Source organism: Boleophthalmus pectinirostris, unplaced genomic scaffold, assembly GCF_026225935.1.
Source record: "Boleophthalmus pectinirostris isolate CB_2022bp ecotype Guang Dong unplaced genomic scaffold, ASM2622593v1 HiC_scaffold_18, whole genome shotgun sequence".
NCBI lineage: Eukaryota > Metazoa > Chordata > Actinopteri > Gobiiformes > Gobiidae > Boleophthalmus > Boleophthalmus pectinirostris.
The window spans coordinates 15,654,958-15,669,505 of NW_026571133.1; the positions used below are offsets into that span (position 1 = coordinate 15,654,958).

The 14,548-nt window shown below is 37.6% G+C and overlaps 1 protein-coding gene across 1 annotated transcript in view; it reads left to right on the forward strand.

The window, feature by feature from the left end:
* The window catches only part of LOC110161610 (copine-8), a 131,559-nt gene that overhangs the window by 93,009 nt on the left and 24,002 nt on the right, over positions 1-14,548 (forward strand). Inside the window, exons 13-14 of the mRNA XM_055153678.1 lie at positions 612-673; positions 12,648-12,694. Coding sequence (XP_055009653.1) covers positions 612-673; positions 12,648-12,694 — 109 coding nt within the window. The remainder of the gene's footprint in view (positions 1-611; positions 674-12,647; positions 12,695-14,548) is intronic.

A 14,548-nucleotide genomic window follows, 5' to 3' on the forward strand; every position in this document is an offset into this window, starting at 1 on the left:
AAAAGCATTTTTGATCTTTTGAGGAGATGCAGACAAAATAACACAGCTCCAGGGATGTTTTTGATGAGGTAACAACATTTTAACACGGCTTAAAGATCAGAATAATGCATTTTGTGTAATACAGAGCTTTTAAAATACATATAACAGGTTAGAACAACACTGTATGAAATCACTCCAGCATGTGGTTGTCTCAGCAATAGTATCTCTCATCAAAACAAGCCACTATGTCACTTTCTGATGGAGGATCTGCCACCTGCTTGTCTCTATGGAGATGTTATTGACGTGCTGGTTAGAATGTATGTATATTTTAGCAATAAAACACAGTTATTGTATACATGCAAGATAGCTTTGTTTAAAACTACACTTTGGAACATTGCAGGCAAAATAATAACAGGTGGAAAGTTACATAGTCCACCTTTAATACCCTCTGGTTACTCGTAAAATGAAGTACGCCAGTCATAAGGGATTTTATAATGATTAGACTATATAAATGTTGTCTGGTGTTTATTACTTTTAATGAATAGCTGCTAGGCACAAAATACATAAAACGCACATAGATTTTATATAATGTTATTTGACAAACAGACTCTTATGTGTTCCTTTGGCTCCAGGTGACGCTGCTGTCCTTCCTAGTGGACATGGAGGTGACCTTCTTGGACTACATCAAAGGCGGGTGGGTCATGTGCTCTGTTTCATTACACCCCCACAGAGAGAGAGAGGGTCTGTGATGGTTAATGAGGAGGGCCATGCTGAGTGTCTGTCCTTCTGTCTGTCTGTGTGTGGTCATAATAACCCCACTGTGACTTCACTAAGATAATGATCCACTCTGTGAACCTTGTAGACCAGAGTAGATTTGCTTTTAGGGCCACTGCTACATCCAAATACGACAACATAATCTATATTCTTATTATATTAGGGATGGAAGTGTTGTTAAACTTAATATTACTAATAATCATTACAGTGATACAGTTGATAGATGATTTGGTTAATCAATAATTGTGATTACTGAGTTCACAAATTAATCATGAGAACTAGAGATAAAATGACAATTTTAGAAGCAGTTTTTTTCTGAAGTCATTTTAGTTCATTTTAGATTCCAAAAAAGTAAACGTAACCTACCATTCTCTTGATCATTCAGGATGTTTTTTTTTCATGGTCTGGTCCCTTGAGGTGTTACGACTTATCAAACTTTACAAATGAAACTGAACTAATGAATTCACTGCAGTTTGGAGAATAATCATGACACAAAGATTTGAAATCGTGACATCCTGCACTATGGTTTATGAGGCTTCTGTTTTATTTATATATTTTTATCTATTCATTTGACAGAGGCAGTGTACATTAATTAACATTTCTGTAAGTGCACTGGATTTAGCCAAAGGCTAATTTTCACCCTTACTCCCTTGACAGATGTTACATTATCAAGCTGAAAAAAGACAAGATTAAACAATGTACGTACAAAACTATTTACAATCAAACGGCATACACAGCGATTAAACACATGTAACAGACGTAATAACAAACATTCAGAACACACAACTTAGACAAAAACCACGACAGAACATTTTTAAAAGGGTCTTTAAAGGTCTGTTAAGGTCTTTACAGCATTGCTGCTGCAACAAAACAGTGTTTTATAACAGAAGGTAGAAGATAGAAAGGTAGATAGATAATTACTTTATTTATACCATATACCAGGGGTGCCCAATACGTTGATTGCTATCTAACAGTCGATCGCCAAGGCAGTGTGTGTAGATCGTAGTGTCTTAGTACTCAAGACCGGTCTTAGTCTCAAGACTGTTTTTTTACGGTCCTGGTCTCATCTCAGACTCGACCGTGTTTGGACTCAGTATTGGTCTTGTCTCAGACTCGAGGTCTGACACTTGATGAGTATGATATATTTCATTATGGCCACTGCTGTCTGCAATAATCTTGTACCGGTGTGCGGGACCGTGCGGGGCTTCTCACTGCAGCTTGTGCGCTGGTTTGGACCCCGCGGACATTGTGTGGCACATCACCAAATGCTCCCAGTGCGCGGATTATCTGCAACAGCGTGTACACTTCCTTACCAGTGTGTAAACTTTTTAAAACATCATAAAAGTGCACAAATACATTTGCATTTGTCACGATGTGCATTTGGTAAATGTGCGATGCTAGTATATGGAGAATGCAACTTCAGTTAGGAACTTGAAAAAACAGGTTGAAAAAATACAGTACAGTTTGCTTGGCTTATTTTAATCTTAAATTAATATTTAGCAGATAAAATGGAAATAGATCTATAAAAACTTATTTATGTGAGTCAGCCTTTTCCCACATCCACCATGACTGATTCTCAATATATTTATAGATAAATGATTTGCATTTTTGTGGTGGGTAGATCATTTTATAAGTATCTTGCATGCTGAAAAAGTGTGAGCACCCCTGCCATATACGGACCTATTCATTTGCAGTTATTTTGTTGTTGTTGTTGTTGTGCCCAAACACTTTTAGTGCTGACAGAGCTGTACCCTGTAACTGGTGTTTTCAGACAACCTTCTTTCACCTTAATTCCTCTATCTAGGATCACCTGTGATGCTTTGCTTTAGCTAGTCCACCATTGCCAGTTTCTGACACACAGTTACTGCCTGTTTCGTCAACTGGTTGGAGAGAGAATGCGGAGAGGTACAAGTCTAGACAGACAGATGGTGTGACCTGAGTCTGGTTGGTGCTGTGTGTTATTCATGATGTGTGCATTGAGTTAGCTGCATGTTGCACAGGAGGGCAGACCCAGAGCACAAAAGCATGTCATGGCTGCTCACCCACTCCCTCTTCCTTCATTAGGTTCTCAGAGAGGGAGGCCATTGGGAGAGCCAGTGTGTGTGTAATTATAGAAATTCTCCACTACAGAGCTACTTTCTCCTGCCCTTGCACTTATAGTCACATGCACCACCTTCACCTGATTTCACCCCAGCGCTCCCAACATATACAGACAACCTGAGATTATGTTGTCAAGGTGCTGTTTTGTTCTTATATCTAAAAACAACAACAATCTGAGTCAGTTCAAGAGTAATGTGATTAAATCTGGAAGGGCAGTGTTGCATTGCATTTATTCAATCACTGTTTGTTTTGACATAATATCGTCTTACATCTACTGCTGCTGGAAGCATTAGCCAGCATAAAGGTCAGAAAAAAATGTCACAAAAATCATAAATTTAATGATTTAATGTCATAAACTGCACTGGGGAGTTTCTCGGTTCTTGCTTTACTTACAGGAATACAAAGAAACAACTATGGACATTGTTATTCAGCATGTTAAAGATGTACTGCTCAACTTTTCTGATGGATGGTTTGCCACCTGCTTGTCTCTGTGCAGATGTTATTATTATTTTTTGCCTACACTGTTCCACACTATTGCATTAAACTTAACTATTGCCATGGAAACAAGAAAGTGATGCCACCAGATTAGGTTTCAAGTCAGAATGCATGGTGTTTTCAAGGTAAGATTAAAGTTAAATGCCATACTGTAGAACATTCCAGTCAATGGCATAACCTCTCCATATCAGTAGGCACAAGGCAGACACTCCACTGGAAAAGTTACACAGTGCACCTTTAAAAAGACACTACAAATAACATGCAACCTACAGTAATTTCTTGCAGAACAAAAATATCAATATGGACATCACTGTTTACAATATGTTAGATAACCCTCAAGCCCGCAGTTGCATGCGTCCCTACATCAGGCACTGCATTATAGACCCTCTTCAAAGTAGCTATTTTGCTTCATAATACACTTAATATAAGTAGGTGCATTTTCTGATCACAAGAGTGGTCTGGCCCTTCACAGTGAGGGCGCACTGTAGCGAGGAGGAAAAAGACGGAGGTAATATTCAAGGGAGTATAATAAAATCTTATGTATGTAGATCCATGATTATATCTAATCGGATGAGCTGAGATTTGTTGCCAAAAATAACGAGTCAAATCTTTTTGGGTCCCAAAAGTAGGACATGTCCAGAAAAAAGACAACATCTGCATATTAGGGAGTAAAGGAACTGTATTAAAATTGGTAAAACAGTTGTGAAATTGCACAAATATTATATTTTAGGATTATTAATTTTGAATACATTAACGTTATTATTTTATGAAAGATTAAACTCTACACAGTGTTTGGCCCTCTGCCTGTGTGCGCCTGGTCCCCACTGCTCCCTTATCTCCTGACTGACAGCCCTTTTTGAAGCTTCAGCCCAATCAGCTAATTGTTCATTCGCTCAGACTCAGAAACGCGATCTGCCGCTTGCATTTGCATAAATCACTCATTTGAGTGCGCCTAAATCCACCACAACGCTGCTTTGATTCTTTTCATTTTGTTCAGCGTTAGTACCACCCATCGCTCTACACAAAAAGCCCTTCTTTTCGCCACCAAAGGGATAAAAATGAAGAATTGTTGCGGTATCTTTCATGCCGCGTTGTGCTTTGAGGGTTGCACTGTCAGTCATGGTGACAGATATTGTTTCCTCTTGTTTTGGTTTAAGATTTGAGGTTAAAAAACAGAATAGACACAGGAGGGGATGTCTTCTTGTATTGAATTGATTTTGAGAGCCTGTGATTAGCTGTGATTTGTGTACAATTAAATGCTGAAGAGGAAGCTGGATAATAGCCCATTGGGGTTATACTACTGAAAGAATAGTGATGTAAAAACAAAAGAGGTTTGATTCAGGTAGGTTTCCGTCTTTTTCCTCTTCTCTTTCTCACAGAAAATTCAGAACCACAGCATCTGCCGGGACATCTTTAGGACAGGGGACACCATAAACCCTCCTGCCATTTTTAGGCCACTCTGCCCACTCATGTATGACTCTACCCCCCGGCGTCTCTGACTTATGCGGAAAAGAGGGCATTTAAAGCCACATTTTAGGTTTAAAAATAGGATTTCACTTAAGTCAAGCTAGGTAATGGGCAAAGTGTTTATTCTAGTGCAGTTATACATTTAAAAACACTTTTCAAGCACTTTTCTAAGTAGTTCAGACCTCAATTTGAACACCAGATGCTAGACTGTGATACATGATTTAGTCAGGAAAGTAAATCAAAATGTTTGTGGATATTTTAGATATTTATAGGGATGGGACAAGGCACGAATATTTATTCAGTTCCTTTTAATTGTTGTATGTTGAAACCTACTTTTGAAACCTACTTCTATTACACACTGACTTGAGATAACTTGCTGTCAATCACGTCTGCCTGGTTTTCCACATATATTTCAACAGTTTTCAAGCAAAAACTAGAATAATTATATGCAAGCTTCAAAAACGTTCTGCCACTGCAATGCATTTCTGGTCAAAGTCATTGCCTTAAGTTTGGCTTTAAGTTATATTCTTTGATAGCACAAATGAACGTGAACATACTGCTGTTAAATATTGTTATGTACTTCAGAAAAGTCTAGTTTGTTGAGTCTTTGGGAAAGCCTTGCAGCCCCCTATCCCCTGCTGTGTGGTATTTTGTAGCACTGGTCTCTGACAGAGGAGCACAGTGGGAGAGAGTAGTAAATGACAGAAAACCAGCTGTTAAAGACCCCTATGCAAATGTAGCTGATGTATTTAAAGAAGACATTATGCTTTCTTATGGCATATTAAACTATATGTGGACCACTATTCCACATGTATTTCTTTAAACAGCAATATTTATCTAAAAAACTGCACAACTGTGAAGCCCGCCTCTTCATGTACTATTTAACAGCAGTAGATTTTCAGTCACATTATTTAATTGTTGAACATGACTACACACATTTTTTCATTTTGTATGTAAAACTCAAAATCTTAATTTGGAATATAACTGCAATAGTACTGGGATGTGGGGTAGGTGAAAATTTCTGAACGCTCAAGACTCAAAATATTAAAAATAAATTTGAGTAAGCCACTGCAACATTGGTTAAAGCTCATAAAAGTCGATTTTGTGGAGGATTTTTTTTTTTTGTTTCTTTTTCAAACTATAGGGGCACACTGAGAGAAGAAAAAGTAGTTGTCATGGTTTCATACTGTATTAGACCAGTTATAAATGGATCACTCACATCCAAGTGCCATGAGGGAGTAATTATATGTAAAGGACAGATGTACAATTATTTTGTACAAGCCGATGTGAAAAGGCAGGACTCTATTTGTTCTGCAGTGGTAAAACTTAATCAAGCTTTGCAAAACAAGTGGTTGTGGTTAGCACTTTGCACTGACATCTCACTGGGGGTGCTCTGCATGTATTCCTATGGTGGGGTGTTCAGTATTTACAGTGGAGACACAATGCGCACATTAGCAAACACTCTCAAAAAGTTTTAAGAAACTAGCTCACCTGTTGTCTTTCCAACTATATCAGCTCTTTATGGTCAGATTGTGCTAAAATAAAGCTCAGATTAAAGTCTCATAGAGCTTCTAACAGAGTAGTGCCTTCAGTTAGCATCACATCCCCAGGGAATGTTAATGACATCAGCTGCAAAGTATCAACATGTGTAAAATACTGCAATTGTATCAGATGAATTATGAACCGATGGGGAAATGACTCACATTTCAGAGGGACAGAGAGTATGACAAAACATTGAATCACAAATTCAATGAATTCCCCTAACTTTATTCAACCGCATTCATCACTATATTTTATCAAATGAAAATGGTTTCCAATAACTAATTTTCCATTGTTAATCTTCATGAACACTACAGGCTTTTGATAATTGCTTGAAAATTACTGAATAGTCAAATTTCTTCCTCTAAAGTCTGAACTCTGCTCCAAATTACATGCTTTTTCTGATAGGCTATTATGGCTTTATTGTGATTAAAAATTATGACTTTATTATGGCTTTATTGTGTTTAAAAAGATCCACTTGATCAATTAAATGACTGATCTAGATCTTAATTAAAATGTATTAATTGCAAAGCCCTACTTATAACAATGAATATACTATATGCTTATATATTATCCTTTTAACAATAATGAACCAAGAAGGAACATGTAAGTGGCCACATCTGTAACTCTGCTCTAGCCTTTTTAAAAATCAAGCTACCAAGACTTGAAACCATATCTCCCCCACAGCAATTACGAGTCCTTTTTGAAGATAACTGGTTCAAACTCCAGATTTTTTTGTGAGGGCAAAAACACATTAGCACCAGTCAAAGGTTCAGATAAAGTTGCAAGAGTGACTGTTATCCACGCAGATTTTTAAGCACATGGACTGAGATGATTAGCTGGCCTTTTGAATACACGGAAGGTCCCAGTGCCTTAAGGACAGTGTGATAAGGTTTTCACTGCACTCCTAACCTGGCTCTGACTCTTATCAAACCTGCTTCAGACCAATGTGACTTTAAAGGGTTCTGCTCCAGTGCTCTCCTCACTCCAGCCGTCAGCGAGATCATTGTGTTTGGGCTGTGGGCAGAGAAATAGACAGGTTCAAATTACATTACTTTTTCAATGTGTAGACCCTCGTGAGTTGTATTTAGAGGAAGTAGATTTTTGAGGGTGCATGCCAACATGTAGGTGAATTATAATAATGTGATGTGCAGAGTTGGCTGTGTTTTATGATTTTACTTTTAGTTTTAGATCCCACAGTATCCACAATCTATGGAATTGCATGTAAATCAGAAAAGGCAGGTAAAAATTAAAAGTTCAATCTTCAGTGCATAAGTAAACTTATTTCGTGCATTAAACACTAGATGTTGGTCTCAAAATTTACATTGTTACTTCAGCTCATATTCCGTCCACACTATTATGAAGCACAATCTTTTGACACAGACAAACTATTCCAGAACTTCATGCACATCCTGTAAAAAGAAAAGATACAAAAATAGAAATCTCATGTTCGAAGTTTTGGAGGTAATCAGAGATCTTATTTTGTCTTCTTCCAATTATATCAACAGACTACTTGGGAAGTTGTTTTTCCCGAATATACTTTTGTACTCTACTTGAGTAATTTCCTGGACTACTACTTTATATTTCTATTTGAGGAATATTATTTTGCAATAACAGAACTCTTTTTTTTGTGTGCCATTTTTGGCCAGTTCTGATTGGGAAAACATAGTAGCACACTAAAGAAGAGTAAATAGGAAATTCATATATTTAGCAAGAGAAGAGGAAAATGAAGTGGTTATTTTTGGATGATCTAGGCAGATGATTTGCTTATTAAAACTTTGTGGGTAGACTCTTTTTACACAGAGGCTCCAAAAATACCAGAATAATGTATTAAGCTTGATTAAACATCCTCATTTTTGCCTGATTAACACTGAAGGAACAGATGACCTTTTAACAAAGAGCTTTGTTCTGGTTTGGATATTAATTTTCTCTGTTTACTGTCACAATGGGGATGTCAAATCAAGTGCTGCTCTGGGGCTACCAAGTCTTTTACTTGCACCAGTCATAAAAAGTTGCAGTGGTGTACCTTTGAATCTGCTCTCTGCTTTTGAAGTGGTCTCCTGCTAACATGAATCCATACACATAGCGTCACTCTCCAAAAGTTCTCATAGATTTCTCTCACTTTTCCCTGACAGCCACTAAACTGTACACAATAGCTGGCTGACGCATTTTCAGAGCACTGACGTATGCCCAACTTAACTGTCTGCTTCCTCTACAATTGTGGCATTTTATCAAGTTGTCAACCAGTCTACCTTGTCTGGCCTCCCCCTGCCCACACACACATCAACACAAGTACGCTACGTGCATCTGCATAGTGACAGGAGAGGGAGACGGAGAGAAAATGAGAGGGAGAGAAAGAGCAATAGAGGGATGGAGAGAGAGAAAGAGACAGAAGGAAGGAGAGGGAGAGAGCAAGGGGGCATGTATAATTGATGCTTCCAGGCTGTAGCTTGCTGTAGCACTGAGAAAGACAGACATGGATTTAAGCAATGTCCACTGTCACTGGATTTGTTCTAAATGTTTCTGCAAGTGATTGTTCTGCTGACTTTTGGAAAAACTGGAATACCTACTTGTCACACCATACTTTAACATTTATTTTTTATGGACTGTGTAGCACCAAATACACAAAGTTGTCATGGCATTATAACCAGCAGTGGTTAGTATGTAAAACAACTCATACCATTATTTTGTTAGACTATGATTTCTGCTCACCTTAAACATATATGAATTCCTCATACTATTAGCTATATGTTGCCTTTAAAAAGTAACTAAAGCTGCTTGTATCTTCTGAGAGTTCATACGTCTCTGTGATTGGTTTAAGGAGGAGTGTGTGGGGGGAAAAAAATCTCCCCACTTTCTCTTCTTATTGGTTAACTCTGTATTTATTGATTGATTGATTTTTGCCATAGAGCTTTAATCTATCCGGTTTTGCAGATCATAATTTGATATTTGCTTTGTAAATATTAAAGGGACAGTGCGTAATTTTGGACATAGGACGTCATTTCCTGGTTCCAGTGTTGGAGACGTGTGGAGACACTTTTTTAAATATTCCATCCAGTCCTTGTATTTGCAGAGGTCGCTGTTGCTAGGCTAGTGCATGTCAATGGCCATAGTTAGCCACTAAAATCAGTCTTACCCACTCCACAAAACGCCCAAAGCAAATCTATTATAACGCCAGACTGTCGATATAAATGTCTGTGTTGAAAGAATAATGTTTGTAATAATACTAACCTTGCAGTGCATTAATTGTCTCATGTTGAGGGACTATTTTCTCAGCAGCAGCAGAATTTTATTTTGCTGGTAAGATAGATGCTAGGTGATTTCAGTCCACCACTGCCAAGCTTTCTATCAGGAAGTACAACTCGCTGCTGCTGCTCAGACATAAATCCTTCAAATGCAAGGTTGGTTTTCTTTGAAAATTATTCTATCGACACAGACATTCACATGAACAGTCTGGCGTTATAATTGTTTTGCTTTGGGTGCTTTGTGGAGTGGGTAAGACTGTTTTTAGTGCCCACCAACTATGGCCATTGACATGCACTAGTCTAGGACCAGCGACCTCTGCAAATACAAGGACTGGATGGAATATTTTCAAAAGTGTCTCCACACATCTCCAACACTTTGGCTAACTAGGAAATGAGGTCCTATGTCCAAAATTCTGGACTGTCCCTTTAAGGATGCATTGGTCCATTTGATTTTATGCTCTGATGTAAAATGTTAAAACTGCTGTGAAGCCTCAATCCTCAATATACATATAACACATTAGCAATGTTTTTTTTTTAACTTCTCACTGGAGATTGGGTTGAATTTATTAAATTGAACACGGCGAAGGCAATAACACAGTATTGTATGTACTTTCATCTACTCACTCCCCATTGTTTGAACAGAAAATAAGCCAAGGAACTCAATATTTAGCATGGACAATAATGTAATCAAATTGAATATTGGTCCAGGAGTCATTTTAGACTTATTTCTGGAATCATTAAACAAAGATTAGAAGTGAATATTAAAACAAACAGCACAGACCCGCCCACTCAGCCTGTATTTAGTCCTGTGCAGTGGAGTGACAGTAGCAGTGCAGCTCCCATCATTAACCACTCCAGTCTCACACACAGTAATGAGCACCCTACTGTCTACTGCTTCAAGAGGAGCGCTGTGAAATGAGACAACTTCAGTTTGTTGTGGTTTGAAGGAACATCTGAGCACACCTGAACTCTTTATTTTAACAAAATCATGTTAAAGGTCCTATATTACACAAAATAGATTCTTGTGATCTTTTAGCCATGTTAGAATATTGTTACCTCCACAAAAGCAAAAGAGTTTTGTTTTAGTCACTTAAGTCTAAGTAATCCTTTTTTATTAGCATACACCTTCAAAGCTCAAAATGCTCTGTTCCATCTTGGGATGTCATGATGTGGTCGTTTTCGTGTTAACAACTACCTTTTATCATATTGGAAATTCCAGGGCTGAAATCATCAATATGATTCTAGTGAATGTGTATGGAGTTAAAAAAAAAACAGTGGAGCACTTCCTCTTTCTAAGACCACATGATTTTAAAAGGTGGAACAAAGTGTTTTCTGTTTGAGAGAATCAAACAGAGCCTAAATATACAGGATTTGTGAGTGAAACATGTGAATGAAACAAAACACAATTTCAAGTGTATTTCTGATGAGGAAACAACATTATATAGATCAGCAAATAGTGCAGTATGGGCCCTTTAAATCATTTCACAGTATAAAAAAGCACTAAGCAGAAAAGAGTTGTCTTAGGCTTCACAGACCAGTACCTTCAGATTGAAAATGTCATGTCAAAAATGTTGATTTCAAAAACATTGCCCAGATTTGTTTGAAATGTTAGTTTTTTGTTTTGATTTGTTTTGTTTTTTTGAACAACATACATTGTACTAATTTTCCAAACCACTAATACTTGTTATAAGCGACATACCCAGAGTTCACCCACTGCTCCACCACCTCCACCTGATGGATACAATAAGGTGTTGACAGCTCCATGGAGGCAGTGGATGTTATTTGTAAACTTCACTTATTTGTGCGTGTCTGTGTGTGTGTGTGCGTGTGCGTGTCTGTGTGTGTGTGTTACTGTATGCGAGGGGGTGCGTGTGTATGTGTTTGTGTGTCTGTGTGTGTGAGAGGAGAGGTGTGAACATAGTGACAGACCAACAGAGCACCTAACTAGATCCTGTTGCTCCAGGTTAAAAAGTGTGATGTGTTTTGAAGAGAGTTTGAAGTGGAGTTGTTGAGTTGTTTCTGTGTTTGTGTACAGTGTTTTTATGTGATTTTGGTATATCACAAACCCTTATCAAACCAGTTGAAGCAAAACAAGATTGATTTGTGTTGGCAGTTAGCAGCATGGTGTCAAATAGCATCAGATGAGTGTAAGAGATGTGTTAGAAATCAGGCTGCAAGATCAATCTGTCTGAAAAAGAAATCACCATTTGAATATTTGTATCACAGCAGCTGTATTTCTGCTGTAATGTTCACTGCAATCAACAACACATCCTATATTTGTATGTTTTTGATGCATTTATATATTTTGATTTGGTGAAATAGAAAGTCTAGTTCCAAGAGAGAACACTGTGTTTTTGCCACCAATCTGTCCCCAACAAGGTTAACTGAAGAGTGCAATAATCATGATAATAATTTGGTGAATCCACTGCTTTATATCCTAAAAATAAACACATTCTAATTGATTATAATTAGAATTAATATAAAAAAAAACTCATAATATGGATTTAAACAGGATAAATTCCTGATTTTAAATGATAACTTACAAATCGAAGTGCAATTGTAATACAATACTTGTTATATATAAATAACACAATTAGATAAATGAGGACAGAATCAGGACTAAACCAGAACTAAACCAGGACTAGACCAGGACTAAATCAGAATTAAACAAGGTCTAGACCAGGACTAAACCAAGACTGAACCAGAACCAAACCAGTGCTATACCAGAACTAAACCAGAACTAAACCAGGACTAAACCAGGACTAAACCAGGACTAAACCAGGACTAAGCCAGCACTAGCACTTCCAGATGACATCTCTGTAGCCCCACTTCTCCTTTAAAATCAGGCTTTCTTCAACACTTGAATGCGTTCCTTTACAAAGCACAAAGTCTTTGCCACTGCAGCGGTAAAGGGCAGGAGGAGCTCTCTCAAACATTGATCAGTGTAATTCGATTGTGTCCACAGTTCATGGGCTTGATTGTGTGTCTGGAGTAAAATACTGTTTGATTAATGAATCCTGTCTCTTTCTCTGTATTTTTCTTCTCAAGGACCCAGATCAACTTCACCGTGGCTATTGATTTCACCGCCTCCAATGGTGAGTCTAAGCACACATTTTTATCCAAACACAAGGTTTTCAAATTAAAGGTGTTATGTGCAACTTTTCTGGTGGAGGGTCCACTACCTACCACAGTGGAGATGTTATTGCTTTTCCTGGAATGTTCCATGGTGAGACATTAAACATACTAGTTAAATGTTCATTTCAGGTGTTAATGATTCCCTCTGTGAAAAGGCGATTCTCCACAGATCTGAATTGCATTGTAACATAGTGCTGTAATCTGTCTCCCTCGTGATAGATAGATTTAATCAAATTAATTTAATACTGTGGAACATTCTAGACCAACGCACTCAAACTCAATTGTAGCAGGGACTGAAGTTATAAAATCAGTGTTGGTTTGGGGCCGCATATTATTTAACATATTATATATGACCACTAAACTATCATGCAGCCTCATACAGAGTAAACTTGAATGAATATTTGCAATATCAATATATTTAAGATAAATCTCTCTAAAAGTAAGCATTATATTTGATTCCAGCAGGCAATGAATCATAGTGAAAAAAATACAAAAAAAAACATTAACAATGGCATTTTAATCTTTTGATTTCTGTCTGCCCCTCTCACTTCGTCCTGCTGTTTATTTTCATCTGAAGGGGCTGAATTGGTGCTACAGCCCGCAATGCATTATGGGAACTGTAGTTCAAATTATCTTATGCATTTTATCGGTGGGCCATTATTATTAGAAATTAGAAATCGTCTCGCAGTAGAAATGATCTAAGGTGCCAAATTTGTCACAAGTTTCTTACCACTGTTCTAGACAAAGCAATAACATTTCCATGTAGACAAGCAGGTGGGGGACCCTCTACTAGAAATGTTACACAGCATGCCTATAACTGAAGATAAGGGTCTACAAATTGCATTGTAGATTACATAAAGTGGCAAGAATAAGTGTGGTAAAATACATAAAACAGCATTTTTGGAAAACTATAGGAAATAAATATAATTCAGGAAAGGTGCCCAAATAATGACACATTAATTAAATTAACTAGAATCATTTTAGTAATATTTAATTAACAGGGCTCTATGAGCATTTTCTGTTGGAGGGTGTGTTTTGATGGAGATGTTAAATTGCATTAACTGTATCTACTATTTTCATGGAAACAAGCAGGTGATGCCACCATGCCAAGTTGCAGGTCAGATCTATGGAAAGGCAAGGCTGCTCACAGAAAGAATGCATATTTGCATGGCATTGTTATAGCAAACAACCATGTCTATATAGTTGAATTACTGGAAGACACGTTCAGTTCCATACTGTGGCGCATAGCAAGGAAAGCAATCATAATCTTCATAGATACAAGAAGATGTCAGACACTCCCATGTTACACAATACACCTTTAAATTGTTGCATGAATCAGTAATACTAAAAGAAACGTTTTTTTTTATTTTTATCTGTTGAGTCCAGTTTTAATTTTATGCATATTTCAAATTCAGTTGCAGCTACTTGACTATTAGACAAGCGCACAGTACTTAAGAGCTCGGAAGCGTTTATTCAAATCATATGCAAAGGGGAAATCAAGTGCTTCCTAATAGCTCTCTCCATCACACCTGGCAGGCCCATCCACTGTGGTAACATGGTATAATTTAAGTCTGTGATATTGCCCTATCCTTGTGAATGAGGGCCAGCGGTAATACACCCAATTCCTATTGAACCCAATGAGAGATTCAAGGCTGAAAGTGTAAAAAGTGGTTTTGTCTGGCTTTTTCATGGACCATTCAATAAAGCCAGCACACTCCAATCAATAGTGCATTTTGTTGGTCCGCTGAATTCTGCCCAATGTACAATTTTCAACAGACTAAAAGCGTATTGATAGACAGAGTGGTTAGCTCCCT